Here is a 19,204-nt window from a genome sequence, read left to right on the forward strand (position 1 = left end):
CAAGGCAGCACAGCAGAAGCTGAACCAAATTGTTATGCATACATTTGAAAGTGCATCTCAACACCTCACCAATTTTATAGTGTCACTGCCTCTAAAAAAAAATTTTTTTAAAAATGTATGTTGGGGAAACTGGGGGCCGGTTGATAAACTGATGGTTAAAACAACAAAGGGCAGCATCAACATCCGGGTGTTTGTCTGAGATACCATGATGCCCTAAGCCACCAAGGGTGAATGCATGTCCCTTACCCAGGTATTTGATAGTGAATCCACGGGGCGGATTGAGAGATCTCCGCATCCATCCTTCCCTCAGCACTTCCAGATGGTCCTCCTTCCCCTGTATCAGTAGCACGTGCTCATCTATCCATCCCAGAAAGAACGTCTCTGACACAGCTTCAGTAATCCGTTGGTTCCACACATGCTGCTGAGAGTTTTCCGTTTTAAAATCAGCAAAAATCTCATAACCGGTGTGGTGTCTCGGCAGCTCGTCGCTCTCTGACACACCGGCCGCGCCTGACGCTTCCCCAGCCCCGACCCTGGACAGGACTATAGCTAAAGAATGGGGAGCTATCTCCAGGAAAGACTCCATTGTCACGACGACCTCCTAGCTGGCAATCATATGCTGTATAGTCATTATATGTATCTATTCCAAAAAACCCGGAAACTTAATGGGAAATAAAAACCCCATGTTAGCTGGCAGTGCGGCTACATTTCGCAGCAACCGCATACCTTACAGTTCTATAAGCATGAAGTTAGCCTGCTAGCTCTCGTTAGCTCTTTAGTCTTGTATGAAACTCATTCCTGCACGTTAATGGTCCTTTTCGGTCGTAATATATCACCGCGTGACCAGGCCCAGTATTTCACGAAGATATGTGTCGATGGCTGTCGACCATAAACGTGACATGACATTGATGATTTAAGCTGTCAGGCTCATTGATAGGTTAAGGACCTAGTAACAGAGCTAGCTAGCTGAATGCTAACGTTCTCATTAATTCACCCTGGCAACAGATGCGCGAACCGCCCTCTTCTTGTCACTAGGCAGCAACGCGGTCTCATGGGATGCCTCCTTTGAGCTACCCCTCACGATTTATGAGGGACACGATTTCCAGTTACCGTACAATAGCGTCGCGTTTCGCTTCTGCCAAGCTTCGATACTGTGCGTAAGACCACTGCTGGACGGAGGCGCGACTCATCCAGACACCGTGACAGAAAGCGCCGTCGCTACGGAGCTGCGTCAGGACAGCGTAACAAGTCCAAACACACAACCTTCCTTCTATATCTGCACGACTTATGATGTCACGGCTATGTGAACGAATACAATTATCATTTCAGCATACTTCTTGCACCCGTCTATGATAAAAGACCTCGACAAGTCTGTTTGCATTTATGGCTTTGCATTCATGCTAGTACCAGTGGACATGATTTGATACTGTTAAATTTATGGAATACATTGAAGTCCACACCAAACCAAACTGAGGGCAGCTTATAAACGATGTACAATTACAACTTAGGATGTTTAAATCTATTCAAACAAAATGGTTAAAAAAGATACTAGCCATCCTCTCATTTTCTCAATCAGTCAGAGAACTGAAATGCAGGATATTGAAATAAGTTTTAGCTTTGAAAATGTAATTATTCACAAGTAAATTGAAAAATGTTTGAATCCATTGTATTGGACAGTGTTTTCTCTTTTCTGTATTTATTTTCTGATTGTTTCTGTCGAGAATATCTGTGTAAGACACAAGATTGTATAAATTATGCCCCTGAAAGTTTATGCAATGACCTTCAATTTAAATGATTTAGGGGACTTAAATATTTAAGTGAACAGCTGTTAGAATTTAACTACGGAACCTTTTACCGACATACTTGGTTGTGTATTTTATTCTGAGAGCTCTGCAGCAACCTCAAATTACACAGCATTTATAAAGCCATATAAACAAAGAGTGATTACATGAAAGTACACATGTCATCCTGAGTCATGAATCCAGGCCATATCCATGCATTTCACTGGTCATGGACATCAGAAGAATATCCTTTATTGTCACTGTAACAAGTACAATGAAATTAGGTACTGCCCCTGAGGTGTTAAAAAATATATATTAAAGAGTATATAAAAAGGTAAAAGTATTTACAAAGGATCAATAAAATTAGTCAAAACAGTGATTCAGCATACTGCATGTGAAAGAGATATTGCACATAATACCATTTGAGGTACCTCAAATAACACCTCATAAAATAACCATAAAATAGCACCTCAAATAACAGCATTTGAGGTGCTAGGTAATGTTTAATGTCCTGATGGCTGAGGGAATGAAGCTGCCCTTCAGTCTGTTAGTCTTTGTTTTAATGCTCCATGTTGTTTGTGAATTCCCCGGAGGAGATTTTACCTTGGTGGTGAGAGAACGCGACCAAGGAAGAAAACTACTCTGCCCTGCCTCCGCTGCCCTCTCAACTCACTTAGAGAAGTTCGGAAACAGCTTTAAACCTTTCCTACCCAGTCAGTACTCACAAATTCTCAAAACAAACTTCCTGGAGCTTACTCATTAGACTTACCTGCAATATACTCACCAGTCTGTCTTCTCGCTGAGACCTGAGTCCCCTCTCCTGTGGAATCAACCACCTGCCAGCTGTTTTCACTGCATTAAACTCCACCACTTTTGTAAATAAATCTGTCTAAACTTAACCCTTTAATCAGTCTCTGCTTTAGGGTCCAAACTAAATACTCACAACACACCTAGAGAGTCATAAACAGAAAGAACTAAAGACATATCTGGGGTAGAATCTTCTATTTAGACTACATTCAGAGTGCAGTGTCATGATCCTTAGATTTTTGTCTTTTTTTCCTATGTTTTAGTTACTTCCTGTGTCACTTTGGTCAATCCTGATCTCTTGTTCACTTCTGTTATTTTACTTCTCTGTCACACTTGGCTTCCTTTGCTGATTGCCTCACCAGCTGTACATTTGTAATTATTTCCCCTTAGTATATCTGCTCCCAGTTTTTAGTTGAATCATGTCAGATCATTTCTCTGTCATGTTACATGTATTTTTTCACCGTTAATTGCCAGGGTTTTTTACCTCTGAAATCCCTGTGTTTAGTTATTAAACCTTCAACACCGTCTACCAGCTTACGTCTCACTCACTTCATTGTCTTCACTTGGATCTGCTCCTGTACTAACTCGAACATGCAGGCCTTAATGCACAATTCCAATTTACTACTCAGATTAGATTTTTCTTTGTTGAGCTGTTCACATTACTCTTTTTAATGTGGCCAAAATCAGAATTCAGTGTGAACGGTTCACCATACTGAACCTACATACATACAACTTCTCATCTTATACATAAGCAAAAAACCAAGACAGCCCTAGATACAGGAAATCAAAGTCAGAAATGTGTCTTGTAGACACCTTTAGTTTTGAATCACGTTTTGTCTTGACACTTCCTGTTTTATTTTGAAATATTAACTTCCCTCTCGTTTCAGGTACCTTGCCTTTCCTCCTGTGTCAAGTGTCTGATTGTCTTCCCTGATTCCCAAAGTGTTTCCACCTGTTCCCCTTGGTCCCTCATGTGTTCAAATAGTCTGTGTCTCCCTCTATCCCGTGCCAGTGTGTTGGATTTGTCTCCTTGAGCGTTCTCACCCGAGCCCTGTTCACAACAACCATAGTCTTGTTAAACCAAAGATCTTGTTCTGATGCGGTCCCTCTTTCAGAGTGTTTTTTTGTTGATAATTTGTCTTAGTTTAAGCTCACGCAATTCTTGTAATAGCCTGTTTTATTTTCCTCCCTTTGGAGTGATTCTTGTTGTCTTTATATACGTTCATAGTCTCTCCGTCAGTCAGAATTTTTGTTTAATAAGTTTTATAGTCACACTCTCCTCTCGATAGGTATTGAGGCGAGTGTGTTAGGAGTTTTACAGCCCATTGCTTTGCTCTGTCAAAGACGTTACGAGTGATTATTATTGTTAATAAACACTATTATTGATAAAGATCCTGCATCTGTGTCCTGTGTCTTCACGGTTCGTGACAAAATGGAGATGCTGGTGTCTATTTACACGCGTTAACTTCTATGTGATGTGAGTAGTCAACTTAACAAATTGGCTACAAGGAGAAGAAAAATAAAGAGAAAGAGAGCAAAATGTTTATTTTAGGCTTTTTGTGGAGTAATAGCCTCTGTCGCAGCACAGAGGTGTGTATGGATGCTGTGTCGGAACAAGGAGTGGTGGAATTGTTACCCAAATAAATTTATAGAACTGGATTTCATTCACAATTTTAGAATGTCAATGATAAATATGATTTATATCTATCAGGACCTCTCCACAAGTCTCACGTGCAAAGACACTCATATCAGGTAACTCCTCTCCCTGAAAAAGTAAATAGCAATTGGGTTATACTGTCAAGGTCTGGGCCCTGTGATGGACTGGCGACCTGTCCAGGGTGTACCCCGCCTTTTGCCCGATGACTGCTGGGATAGGCTCCAGCCCACCCGCTACCCGACCAACAGATTGATGGTATAGAAAATGGATTGATGGATGTCAAGGTCTGTGTTTTGTGTCAATTTACTGTTTTTATTTTGATAGACTTGTCTCTGTGTTCACTCCCTGTTCCCTGTTGATTACCCGTCCTTGCCCTTATCTGTTTCACCTGTGTCTTCTTATCCCTTCTCTCCTGTGTGTATATAACCAGTGCTCCCCTGTGTGTCAATGCCAGATAGTCTTTTCTCCTAGTGCAGCAGTCCAACCATTCCTCATATGGACAGACCAATGGAATTTGGAATACCTCAAGAGTGCAAAGAGACTCAATGCTCGCTAAGCCTCGCTAAGGTGGGGACTTTTCTTTTCTCGCTTTAATTTCTCTTTGTCATATTGTCAAGGAAGCAGGAACACTAAGCTTGACGCCTTGTCATGCATTCATTCACCCAAAACAGACTCCTCAGATCCAGAACCCATCCTCCCTGAAACCTGTATAGTGGGAGCCCTCACCTGGAGTGTTGAAGGCAAGGTAATGGTGGCTCTCAGGGCTTTTCCAACCCCCGCTGAAACCAACATGAACAGGTTGTTTGTTCCCCCTTCCCTTTAGGGGGGGGATTACTAAGTGGGCTCAGGAAAGTAAATTCTCCTGGCACCCGCCGAACCCTCTTCAGAGTATTGGAGTGGTTCTGGTGGGCTAACCACCTCATAGTCTGTCCGGTCTGTTCCTAACAGAAAAATTCCAATGCCCCACCAACTGGCCTCCTTTACCCTGTGCCTCTGCCACAGCTCCCCTGGTCAGACCTCTCAGTGGACTTTGTCACCGGCCTCCCGCCATCCGAAGGTAACACGGTCATCCTCACTGTCGTTGACGGATTTTCTAAAATGATAAAATTCGTTCCCTCACCTTAACTACCATCTGCCAAACAAAACCCTGTTATTTTACTCCAGAACATTGTCATACTCTTTGGATTCCCCAGGAACATCGTATCTGACCGGGGTCCGCAATTTGTGGCTCAGTTCTGGGAGGCTTGCTTTCAGCTGGTGGGGTCCTCTAGGAGCCTCTTCTCTGGATATCATCCTCAGACCAATGGCCAGATGGAGAGGCTGAACCAAGATTTGGAGACCGGTCTTCACTGCCTCTCCTCAGACAACCCCTCATCATGGTCCAGGATGCTGCTGTGGGTTGAGTACGCCCTGAACACCCTTCCCTCTGCCTCAACCGGTCTCACCCCCTCCCAAGTGGTATTTGGCTATCAGCCCCGCCTCTTTGCATCCCTGGAAAAAGAGGTTAAAGTCTCCACAGCTGCAGTTATGGTTCGCCAGTGTCGAGGCTTGTGGTCCCTCGCCCATCGGACTCTTCCAGACCTCCGTTGCAGACAAAAAGGCAACTGACCGCCATCGCCGCCCAGCCCAAGCGTACCAACCTAGTCAAAGAGTTTAGCTCTCCACCAAAGATCTGTCCATCCATCTCGCAAGTTAGCACCCAGGTACGTGGGCCCATATCCTATCTCAAAATTATTGACTCTGCTGTCAAGTTGAAACTTCCCCGATCAACTTGCATACACTCCATCTTCCTTGTCAGCCGGATCAAACCAGTCAAGGAGAGCCCACTCGGCCCCACTGCCGAGCCCCTCTGTGTCATGAGTCAGTTTCCTGTTTTATTTTGATAGGCTAGTCTCTGTGTTCACTCCCTGTTTCCCATTGCTTACCCGTCCTCACCCTTATGTGCTCAACCATAACACATGTTCCACAGTTTTGATTTGGGGCAGGGTGAGATGCAGACTTGGGCTCAGATTTTAGCCAGTGAGAGGACTGAGAACTTTTTGGCCTGTCTTGGGATGTAAAGATCCAGTTCAAAGTTTAATTCTAGTTTTAAAATTTGCAGTTAAAAATACATCCATTCCTTTGTGTTAAAGCACATAATTGTTTAGGGTGGTCTGAAAGATAAATTATTAATAGGCAGAACAAGGTTAACAATTATCACAAGTATGGATATACATGCAACACAGATGATAGACACAGTATTAAGTTAAGAACATGCAAATGCCACACAGAAAGGCAGGCTCCAGCTGGGAATTGAACCTGGAACCCTTTTTTGCTGTGAGGTGATGGTGCTAACCAACACACCACTGTGCAGCCCTAAAACAAAATACTTTAAACCCAAATATATCCTGAAATCATATTGATTACTGACTTCTTAATGATGAAATGCTCTCTGACTACAACCACAAGATGGCAATGAGGTTCAATGGAAAAAGGAGGTAACAGGGATGAGAGTCTGATAAATACACGTGTCCTTTGGTCATAGTGCAATTCAAATTTCTGTAGGTTTAATAACATACAACTACCCTGCATGACAGAAACGGTGCAAATCAAAGAGAATCCTTCTGTAATGGATGCACTAACACTGAACCACTTTTTTTTTTAAAAAAAGCATTTGATTTCAATTATTCTCAAGAGCTTCAGTCAGATCCTATGGCTGAAGGGCCTAGCCAGATCTAAAGAATGTGGAGTGGTGTGGTTGAAATGTAGTGGTTGAGTAAAGTCTTGCAGGAATTATGGTGGTTGTCATACAAACTTGGGGAGGAGGAGGTAAGGCCGTGTTGAAAGAAGGAGGCTGGGTATAATCAAAGGAATGCTGAAGTGCTGGTTGTCCAAAATTGTAAAGGTTTGGCTGGACTGGAACTTGGTAAAAAGCTGGATGAATAGTTGACCATTCAAGGAATTTTGTAAACAACAAGTTGAGCTCAAGCTTGTGTTGTGCTGTTTGAAATGTCAAGTGAAGCTCAGTGTCTTCTTTGGCTCTGCCAATCTTTTAGATTCTTTTAGTGTTGTTTCCATTGTGGATTTTCTTTTTTTGCTTTGTCCAGATACTTTAAGATAGAGTAGATGATAGTAGATGTCAGTACTAAGAGCAGATGATGAGCTTTCTGTAGATGGAGACATCCATGGTAGTGGTTATGGGGTCATGTCAGCTTTTAAAAACAAGCAGATATTATAATGTAACATGTTATTTTCAGAAGCCTACACAATGTTGTAATATCATAGGACATTTATATTATTACATCACTCACTGAGACATGTACAATTTTTATATCGGTGCATAAGATAACAATAATAGGATAGGTAGCATTCAGTCAGAATGTTCAAACAAACATGAGAAAATAAGTGCTCATTTTAGGGAGGCCATAGCTATGTCACCAACAATGAGCGCACAGTTGGTTGACGGACTGCTGGATCATTTCAACTTCAGAATTTTGAATGTAATGGAAGCTGTTGCACCGATAAGAATCAAGATCACCTCGAGTAAACAGAAAACACCATGGAGAAACATCACAACGGTCAAAAACCTGAAAACAGAATGTAGGAAAGCTGAACGTAAGTGGAGGAAAAAGAAGCTTGATTGATTCTGGTTATGTTTCAGTCCTGGTTCTGCTGGATCTCAGCAATGCATTTGATGCTGTAGATCACAGAATCCTGCTGCACAGTCTGGAAAACTGGGTTGCACTCTCTGGAACGGTCCTTAGCTGGTTCAGGTCCTATTTAGAAGGCCGGAGTTATTTTGTTAAAATTCTTGGACCTCTTCTGTTTAACTTGTATATGCTCTCTTTGGGTTAGATATTACAGAAACCAAAAACTCCCAGGAGATTAAACTGTCACCAAATGTAGATCATTTTAAATCCAGGTTAAAAACATTTCTTTTCTCTTGTGTCTATGCATGAAATCTGCACAATATCTTTTAACTTATCTAGACTGTTGCTTGTTTTTATTAATTTTGATTAATTTTAATTATTTTATTTCTTTTATTTACTTTATTTCTTTTACATATTTTTAATGCTTCTTCCACTCCCCGCTGCAATGCTTTTATTTTCTGTAAAGCACTTTGAATTATTTTGTACATGAAATGTGCAATACAAATAAATTTGACTTAGACTTTAAGGTCCAAAAGAACCACAACAAAGCAGAAACCATCATCAGAAGCCATTAAAAGGTCCCTGAAAAGGGTGGTTTCAGTGCTGTGCTGTTTTTATAAACACGATTGAAATATCTAAATCAATTTTATTGTTTTCAGCTGTTAAAACAATTATTGGGACACACATTTTTTAGATTTTTCAATATTTATTCAAAAATGTTTTTTTCTATCTTAAACTGGAAAGTCTTTAAACAGAGGATGAGGTCACCTTTAATACTGCCTTAACTCTCCCCCTCCGAAGGACAACCATGTTGGATCATGTGATCAAAACATGCTTTGTCAGGCAGGTAAAAATCTCACAGGTTAGAATAACTTGAACCACCCACACAATGACATCTGTGACAGACGTGTGACCTCATAAAACAATCTTTCAACTACTCATAAGTCAAAACTCCCTGCCAACTAGATTGGAACTGAGGAAGCCTTTCGGATGATAGGAGATACGTCTTCAAGAATCAAGAAAAAGAAAAGTTGAGAAAACGTACAATTTTAAGGCAACATGATGCGAGAGATTTTTGAGTTTTCTCAACTTTTGCAAACTGTTGCTGACCTAACTAAGGTTTTCAAGTTTGGCCAAGAGTTCTGCCGACTTAGATCTTCTTGTTCCGCTAATTAGGATAACCCTGTAAGGCTAACAAAGAAATTCTTGCTTCAATGCTATGTATTTCTACCTCCACCAAATGCAGATATTTTTGTTGAATAAACATACAATTATTCTCTTCAATGCCATGTTTTTCTACCTTCACTGAAAATAGATATTCTTGTTGAATAAACATACAGTACATTTTACATTTGTAAATCAAGGAAAATGTATGTTACTGTAAATGGATACTGTATAAAACCAAGATTACAACTGAATGTTATCTGAAATATTTATTCCGTTTAACAGTGAACACAAGTTAAGCACCTCAAACAAAACATTAGCTAAAAAGAAGATGTTTTGTCACATTACTGTATTGTAAAATGCTCAAAGTGTTTTTGTCTGACAAAATTCTTCAGATATCTAAACAAGACAATTGACAAAATATGGCCATTTATTCATAATGACAATGTCAGGATTTCTCTGTATTGAAAATTCCTGGGTAGCATGTTCAGAGTCTGCACCATATAAAAATGCCTGACCACTTTACAAATAATAAAACATATTTCAAAAGGCTAAATTCGACATACATTGCGTATGTCAAGTCGGCCTTCCATGGAAGTATGGGCTACGGTAAGAAGGAAGGTCACAGAATCTAATGGATCATAAGTTTCAATGTAACACCGGCAAGAAAGGATGGCATTTGTAAACATGGATTTTGAGGATTGAAAATTCAATGAAAATGTGACTATGTCACATCCATAACAACTTCAGCAAATTATGTATTTTTTAAGAGGACATAAAAAAAACACCGGTATTGCAACTTTTGGGACTGATGGTGTGGTGGGTACAGTGTGAAGGAGGGGCCTTGAATCGAGTGGTAATAAAGCTTGTCAAAACATGTCCCCAGTAGATACAGTGTTGTTTTAGCCAAAACACCACTGGTCACTTAAAAACATAAAGTTAGCTATGGTTGAAATATTTCACAAGCTTGTCAAATTATTTAACACAGTGATGTCTTAAATAATTCATAATTCATAATCTTGTACATCAGTTTCCTCATACACTGCATACACCTCATACTACTCCCCTGCATGTTCTACTGAGCTTGGCTTCCTTTCCTGGGTCACAATGGGTTGTCATTTCTGAATAGCACTCACCTGTCTTATGTCCCCTCATCACTCCCACAGTATATTCATCCCTTGGGTTCAGTGGTTTCCTGTCGGATCATTATTATATTTCACATCCATTTTTCAAGCTGTAGTATTCCTCCATGGGCTCCTTCTTTTTTGTTATTTTTAAAACTTAAAGATAATCTGCCACATTTTCATCAAAACCTTGACAGACAACATAATGTAACAAGGTGTTTGAATCTAGGTTTATTATTTTTGGGAAGTGGATGCAAATAAGTGTCCATTTTGATTGATATGACCGCATTTAAGCTCTCAAGCTGGAAATGTAAAATTTTTGAATATTTTTTAAACTTATTTTGCATGTTTCCTTCTGATTATTTTCACATTCTTTCATATTCAGCAAAGGGATAAGTTGTCTTATACATTGTCAGACCATACCCCTGACTCTTCTTAGGTAACTTTCAACTCTCTGTGCACTAACGCCATTGTTGTTTACCCTAGTAAAATTTGTACCGATACCGGCCTCTCCTTATTTTGCTGTTGTTGTTGTCTCCTGGATAACATACCCACCTGGAAACTAAATCAACTTCTTGATGTATATCTGAAGACTTTTCTGGGCTCTGCCTTCTCTGCTTTTCTGGTTTCCTGTGAAATTTATCTCAGCCAACGACAGCGTCAGTGGGCAGCAAGTTATTTACACTAGAGTAGTTTCTGTTATGTCTCACAGCTCACTCACAACAAGCCATTCACACGGACGAGTTTCCCAAGGAAATTCTATGGGACCGATCCTCCATATGTCCTCCAATGTCGGACTCCGTAGTTTTCTCTGGACCCCTGCCAAATCTGACCAGTGATGACATGTTTAGCCGCATGTCCTCATTCAATCGCTGGTTGTCCAGATGGTGTCCAGCAAACAACGTGGGCTACATAGATAATTGGCAATCTTTCTGGAGAAAACCTGGTCTGATGAGGAGAGACGGCATCCATCCCACTTTGGAAGGAGCGGCTCTCATTTCTAGAAATATGGACGAATTTATTAGTCATCCAGAAACATGACAACCCAGGGTTGAGACCAGGATGCAGAGTTGTAGTCTTACACACTTCTCTGCGGCTTCCCACCTGATGCTGCCCCCCCCTCAATCAAAAAACACAAAAGGAGCAAATCCTCTTGTGCAAAAAAAATTTAAAACAAAAACTTTAACTGAACAAAAACATCAAACTATTAAATGTGGTTTGCTGAATATTAGATCTGTCTATGTTAGTGAATGATTTGATTGGTGATCATCATATTGATATATTTTGTCTTACAGAAACCTGGCTGCAGCAGGAGGATCATGTTAGCATTAATGAATAAACTCCTTCTGACTACTTAAATGTTCACGTTCCTCGAACCACAGGCAGAGGAGGAGGAGTGGCAGCTATCTTCAGATCAGGGTTACTAATCAGTCCTAGACCCAAGATTAGTTTTAGCTCTTTTGAATCTCTGATTCTCAGTTTTTCCCACCCAAAGTGGAAATCACAAAAACCTCTTGTGTTTGTTGTTGTGTATCGTCCACCTGGCCCTTATTCTGAGTTTCTGTCTGAATTCTCAGAGTTTTTATCACAGTTAGTGCTGAATACAGATAAAGTCATTGTAGTGGGTGACTTTAATATTCATGTAGATGTTGAAAATGACAGCCTAAATATTAACTTTAATTCTATATTAGACTCTATTGGATTTTCTCAAAGTGTTCACAGACCTACTCACTGCCTTAATCATACCCTTGACCTCGTGCTGACTTATGGCATTGAGAGCAAACAGTGTTCCCTCATAACCCTGTCTTGTCTGACCATTTTTTAATAACTTTTGAATTTACATTACTTGACTACACGGTTTCTGAGAAGAATTCTACATATGCTGTAACCAGATTTAAAGAGTTGATTTCATCATCCTTTTCTTCACTGCCATGTGCTGATATGACGGAGGACGGCTACCTAAATTTTACTCCAGTAGAACTTGACTCTCTTGTTGACAGCACTGTAGCTTCAATGCGTACAACACTGGACAATGTTGCCCTATGGCGTAACCACGCATTCTTTGGGGGGGTCGTGTCCCCCCCAATATTGAGAAAATACCAACCTGTCCCCCCCAATATACAGAAGAAAATATGTAAAATAGTCACTGTCTCGGAGAAATTACACTATTCCTTTAGATGTGAACTTACATGGTCAGTGTAGTCCTCTAAACTATGTTCTAAATGTCCAATTTTTCATATATAAATAAAGAATTGTAGATAATGCACTCAACAATTTTGTTTTTCTTGGACCCCCACAATGTCTAAACCATGGTTACGCCCTTGATGTTGCCCCTCTGAAAAGGAAGGTAATCAGTCATAAGAGGTTGGCTGCTTGGCATAATTCACAGCTTCGTGCGTTAAAGCAGACTGCAAGAAAGCTGGAGAGACGGTGGCGTTCCTCTAATTTGGAAGAGTCTCAATTAGTCTGGAAAGATAGTTTAATAACGTATAAGAAAGCACTTCGTAAAGCTAGAACTGCTTATTATTCATTATTGATAGAAGAGAATAAGAATAATCCCAGGTTTCTTTTCAGCACTGTTGCCAGGCTGACAAAGAGTCTGAGCTCTGTTGAGCCATGTATTCCTTTAACTCTCAGCAGTGATGATTTCATGAGATTCTTTATCAATAAAATTGTTTCTATCAGAGAGAAGATTAATGGAATCCTTCCCACTATTATCACTGATGTATCATCAAGTAGAGCAGCTTTAGAAGCTTTAGAAGTCTTTAGAAATCTTTCGAACCTGATTTGTATTTAGACAGCTTCTGCCCAGTTGATCTTTCTGAGCTAACAACAGCAATAGTCTCTTCTAAACCATCAACTTGTATGTTAGACCCAATCCCAACCAGACTGTTCAAGGAGGTTTTCCCCTTAATTGACACTTCCATATTGGATTTGATCAATCTGTCTTTGTTGACAGGATATGTACCTCAGACTTTTAAGGTTGCTGTAATTAAACCTTTACTTAAAAAACCTACTCTTGATTCAGAAGTGTTGGCTAATTACCGACCTATATCCAATCTCCCTTTTTTGTCTAAAGTTCTTGAAAAAATAGTTGCAGTTCAACTTTGTGATCATTTACATAGAAATAATCTGTTTGAAGAGTTTCAGTCAGGATTCAGAGTGCATCATAGCACAGAAACAGCACTGGTGAAAGTTACCAATGATCTCCTCGTAGTCTTAGGGAACTTGTTTATGTGCTTGTCCTGTTGGATCTCAGTGCTGCATTTGATACGATCGATCACAGCATTCTGTTACAGAGACTTGAACATGTTATTGGGATTAAAGGAACTGCATTAGGCTGGCTTAAGTCATATTTATCTGATAGATTCCAGTTTGTTCTTCCTCACACATCGGAGTAAGTCATGGAGTTCCTCAGGGTTCTGTGCTTGGACCAGTTCTTTTTACTTTATACATGCTTCCATTAGGTAACATTATTAGACAGCATGGCATAAATTTCCATTGTTATGCTGATGATACTCAGCTGTACTTATCTATGAAACCAATAGGTTGGTCAGACTACAAGCCTGTCCTAAAGACATAAAGACCTGGATGACTCAGAACTGTCTGCTTTTAAATTCAGACAAAACTGAAGTTGTTCTCTTTGGACCTGAGCGCTTCAGGGAGAAATTGTCTAGTTATATAGTTACTTTAGATGGTATTTCCTTGGCTTCTAGTTCTACAGTGAGGAACCTTGGAGTTATTTTTGACCAGAATTTATCATTTGATGCACATATAAAACTGGTTTCTAGGACTGCCTTCTTTCACCTTCGTAAAATTGCTAAAATCAGGAACATCCTGTTTCAGGGTGATGCAGAGAAACTAGTTCATACATTTGTTACTTCAAGATTGGACTACTGTAAATCCTTATTATTGGGCTGTCCCACATATTCTCTGAAAAGCCTCCAGCTCATCCAAAATGCTGCAGCCAGAGTTCTGATGAGAACTAACAGGAGAGATCATGTTTCTCCAGTTTTAGCTTCTCTTCATTGGCTCCCTGTTAAATTCAGAATAGAATTTAAGATTCTTCTCCTTGCATACAAAGCTCTGAATGACTGAGCTCCATCATATCTTAAATATCTCATTGTAAGGTATTTACCTAACAGAGCACTTTGCTCCCAAACTGCAGGTTTACTTGTTGTTCCCAGAGTTTCTAGAAGTAGAATGGGAGGCAGAGCCTTCAGTTATCAGGCCCCTCTCTTGTGGGGCTGCCAGTAAATGTCCGGGAAGCAGACATCCTTTCCACTTTTAAGATTAGGCTTAAACCTTTCCTTTTGATAAAGCTTATAGTTAGGGATAGATCAGGTAATCCTGAAACATCCCATAGTTAAGTTGCTATAGGCTCACACCTTTCCTCACTTTGCTCTCTGTTTGCTCCCTGTTTAATTTCTCAAATGATATTATGTACATGTGACATTATTGTGGCTATTAACTTGTGTTTCCCTTTCAACAGGTATCCTTTGAATGGTGTTTTTCCCCCATCTTTTCTGTCTTCTCAAACCCCAGCTGGTCGAGGCGGATGGCCACCCTTCCTGAGTCTGGTTCTGCCAGAGGTTTCTTCCTGTGCCACAGGCACGCTCAGGACAGGAGATTGGACCGAAGACAAGTTTCGGTGCAATCTGTTGGTTTCCTTAGATAGGATATTATTTTTTAAATTGGCTCTATATTAATTAATTGTATTATGATTACAATGAATTGAATTACAATTGGCTTGAATTGGACTATATTATCTAAGTGCCTTGAGATGACAATTGTTGTAATCTGGCGCTGTATAAATAAAATTGAATTGAATTTAATTGAAACACACCTAAACGCCTCCAGTCTGTGGGTCTGGAGAGTGACACATGAGGTGCATTACATGAACTTTCTCATGCTGTGGGAGAGTGAACAGCTAACTGCACAACAACCCTCTTTATTCCAGTATAAGTGTTCTAACTTTAACATGGTCTGTTTTTCTCTGAAAAAACGTTTCTCATATGTTTGTGTCAGGCTCTTGACTGTATTTGTAATACATAGTGCAGTGTAATTCATGTGGTGACCTGAAGGTGAGCTCTCCTGAGACTTGTTCTTTTGCCTTCTTAAGGAGAGGAAGCGTGATAGAGCTGGGGCCTGTAGACACAAGATCCAAACTATACCAGTATGAAGGTGGTCTCGCGTCATGTTGAATCATTGATTGAGCCGACTTCATTCGAACTACAGTTAACCCTTTTTCTTCTGGAACTATTCCGAGCTTCAATAAATGGAGTAAATATCTTCCCAGTAACTTACAGGGACACAGAGTGGACAAGACAACTTGACAATCAGCACTCACTCCAGTCCGTGTATCAGTTACTGTCAAGAGTTTTGATAAATGCTCAGGATGGCTCTTACCATTTGCTGATTTGACCCAAATAATTTCTTTGGATTGTTCAACTCCCGGAATGTCATCAGGATGGATTACAGTTCGTGTTGCACATGTGATGCATAGAAAAGTTACCTCCGTCCCGGAAACATTCAATGCAATCTCAGGTTTGATGTCATACTATAAGATAAGTTCAATTCCCTCTAAGTTTAACACTTTTTCTGGCTTTTCTGCTTCTCTCCTGGTTACAGCTCCTGTTTTTTTCTTATCTAGTCATAACTGACTCCCAAACTCTTCCTCTATCTTACTGTTGCTCCTGCAATCCCTCGCCTAATGCCCCCTGCTTCCACACAGCCGACATGTATTTCCTCCTGCTCTCTCTCTCCTTCTACCTCCTCTGTCACTGCTTCTGTTTTGATCTGTGTTTTCGTTTTCCCTCATCACATATATAGTTGCTTCTCTACCTTCCAACAAAAAGTTTAGTCCTTTCTTGCTTTTCTTTTTGTTGGTAGTGGTGCTCCTCTGCATGCCCTCTTTATTCCATTGCTGTGCAAACACATTAACATTACTGTTTATTGTCATGTTACGAATGTTACAAGTCACACAAAATTACTCTCCACATTTGATCCATCCAGTTTGGCACCTGTTGAACACACTTGCACAACCTTTCAGTTTAATTTATTTAATATTTATCTGCAGGCTTAGAAACTGCTAATAGTATTAATATATTACTCCACTTATTTAACTCTCTGGTCACTGTGGCTGATTTTAAATGCACCATAAAAACAAACTTTGACTTGTTATGACTGATTTACTGAAGCTGTCTTGAAATTTCTCTTTAAGAAAACTATTGTTTGATATCTGACTCACATAGCATATTTCATTGCTGTGTTTTTTTAAATTTTTTTTATATATATCCTAATACTCACTTTAACCCGTTCTGTAAGGCACTTTACAGACTTTGCTGCTGATAAGATATGAGATAAATGCTTTAATCTTTAATCAGTTCCTAAGTTCAGAAGTTCAGAAGTTTTAGGGAAGTTAGTCAATCAGAAGTAATGAAGCCATTAATATGTTAAATTCTCCATTTCCGGCTTATGTTTCTGATAAACTTATGATATTGTTGCAGAAGAGCTAATCTCAAATTTAGAAAATGTTTCACTTTGGCTTGACCTGTTTCAGGTGGAAATTATTTCATTTTTAATGCCTTGAACTTTGTCATTAAAGAATATTCCAACGTCATTACCCTTATATGTAGAAATGAGTTCTAAATGCAGTGAAACTGGAGGGTTTGTTAATCTGTTTACTGTAGCAAGCAATACATGAGAGTTGTTACTTGTTCTTAATGAGATCAATTATATATTAAAACAAAACTAGTTGAAAGGATGCTGTAATGACATTGTTTAGGATTTGATTTAATTACCACTATCTATTACTGCACACTGTAAGACTGTTTTTCTTGTTCCCTTTTTTATTTCAAATGGTGTGATTCTCAATCCCAGCCTCTGCCAGTAACTGTCACCAGAAAAATAAATCTCCTCTATTGACACCTCTACATGCCTCGTCCCTACCAGTGCAAGCCAACTTTAATATTACATGTGGACTTGATTATTACCAGTCCACTATTACTAAATATGAGTCTTTTAGGTGACGTGTACCGAAAACATAGACTCAGATGAACCTTTGACAGAAAAAGTTATTGAAAATACTCCATCTTATGGTTAGCTGTTATCTAGTTTCTCACATGATTGGTGGATTTAAGATGTCATTTAACTCTGGTAGAATTTGTCACTATTGTATGGCTACATATGATGAAATTAAACACTTCAAGGAAGACAGCTTTGTTTTAAGAACATCTGGGGTTCATCAGTGTCATCTTGCACCCATTCAATAAATTCCTGATGATAAAGCAACATATGATGTGCATAGTTCCTCTCCTTTTCACAAATGACATTATTTTGATGTAACAAAAACTTTACCACCTGACATAATGCACGATCTGTTGGATGGTGTAATTCCACTTGTCACGAAACTAGTTATTTGCAAAGCTCATACAGAAAAGCACATAACAATGAAAGAGATAAATGAAGAACTGCAAAAAATATGCATTGGTCAAAATGACAAAGCTAACAAACCAGTGCTGTTACCAGAGAGACTACAGAATGTTGGTGTTACTGGATCTGCCTCTCAGAAATGGTGCTTTTTTAGGCTGTTGCCTTTCCTAATGGTGCAGCACGAGCCACCTAATTGTAAATATTGGCATGTTTTTCTGTTATGCCGAGAGATTTCTGAGATTTTAATGGCACCAAAAGTGAGAAGAGATCTTTTGTTGTTGGATTTACTAGTTCAAGAGATTATCGAGGACAAGAAAATGACACCCTCCAAATGAATGAAAAGGGTCAATAATGTCAAATTCCTGGGACTCCACATCACAAAGGTCCTGACACAGACAGTTAACACCTCCCACCTGGTGAAGGAAGTTCAGCAGAGACTTTTCTTCTTGAGGTAAATCAAAAAAAGCCTGGTGAACTTTTACAGGAGCATATGAGAGAACATTCCCTCCCCCGGTGGTGGTATACTCTAGCTATACTGCAGAGAACCGGAGAGACTTGGCATGGAGAGTTAAGATCGCACAAAGGATTGTGGGTACCAAGCTCCTGGATTTGAATACAGTTTATTCTAGCCACTCCATTAAGAACCCCACTCACGCAGGTCACAAACTGCTAATCACTCTCCCATCAGGCAAAAGATACAGAACCATCAAGAAATGGACAAACCAACTGAGGAACTGCTTCTTTCCAAGAGCTATAGCCTCCCCTCCCTCCAGACAAAACATACACATACCACTGAGGACTGGAACAATCTCCCAATCCCACCCCTGTATATGCTGCTGAAATGCACTGGGTCCCTTTAATTTTCACCTACATACAAATCAACCTGTAAATAACCTACACACTGTAAATATGTCATCCACTGCATTATCATAGCACTACTTTTATATTTTTAGTGTTTACCTGTATATATTTAAAACTTTTCCTTATTGTTTGTATTCTATTATATGTACATTGAGTCTGCATGTTGTATACTATGTTAATTGCTGCTAGTGCCTCACAGAGCTACCAAACAAGTTTTGTTGTATACCGATACAATGCCAATAAAGCTTATCTTATATTATAATAATTTGTCATAAGTCATAAGTCATGTGTCATGCGAGTTCTGGATAGCATGTTAGCAGCCCACATACAGATGTGCAGTATGAGAAGTAATAATCTCTGAGATTGCTCATAAAGGAAAAAGGATTTCCCTGCCACATCCACACTTACATTACATTGAATTTTTCATTTTGTTTTTATTTGATAATATTTAGCAGCTTCAATGCATAATTTAGATACACCATACTTTGTAGTTGCTAACACATACTATAACTATAACTATTGTCAGAGTTCATTGGTGCAAGGAAGGGAGGACCCAGATGCAGATTTCTAAAGGTAACAAGCTTATTCCAAAAAGGGTACAAGGCAAAACACAAGACACAGCTGAGCCGGATTATCAAAAACACTTCAGCGTTAGCAAAAACAAAACAAGACTTTGGATAAATAACAAGACTAAACAAGATTATGACTTGGATTAAATAACATGAAATAACTGTGGCTATGGTGCTG

General features: G+C 39.6%; 1 protein-coding gene across 1 annotated transcript in view; it reads right to left on the reverse strand.

The window, feature by feature from the left end:
- Positions 1-1,209, reverse strand: part of LOC140318434 (storkhead-box protein 2-like) — a 63,598-nt gene extending 62,389 nt beyond the window's left edge. The window contains exon 1 of the mRNA XM_072396253.1: positions 247-1,209. Coding sequence (XP_072252354.1) covers positions 247-586 — 340 coding nt within the window. The 5' untranslated portion in view covers positions 587-1,209. The remainder of the gene's footprint in view (positions 1-246) is intronic.
- Between the last annotated feature and the right edge of the window lie 17,995 nt (positions 1,210-19,204).

Source organism: Leuresthes tenuis, unplaced genomic scaffold (genome assembly GCF_036924035.1).
Source record: "Leuresthes tenuis unplaced genomic scaffold, fLeuTen1.0.hap1 SCAF_11, whole genome shotgun sequence".
Lineage (NCBI taxonomy): Eukaryota > Metazoa > Chordata > Actinopteri > Atheriniformes > Atherinopsidae > Leuresthes > Leuresthes tenuis.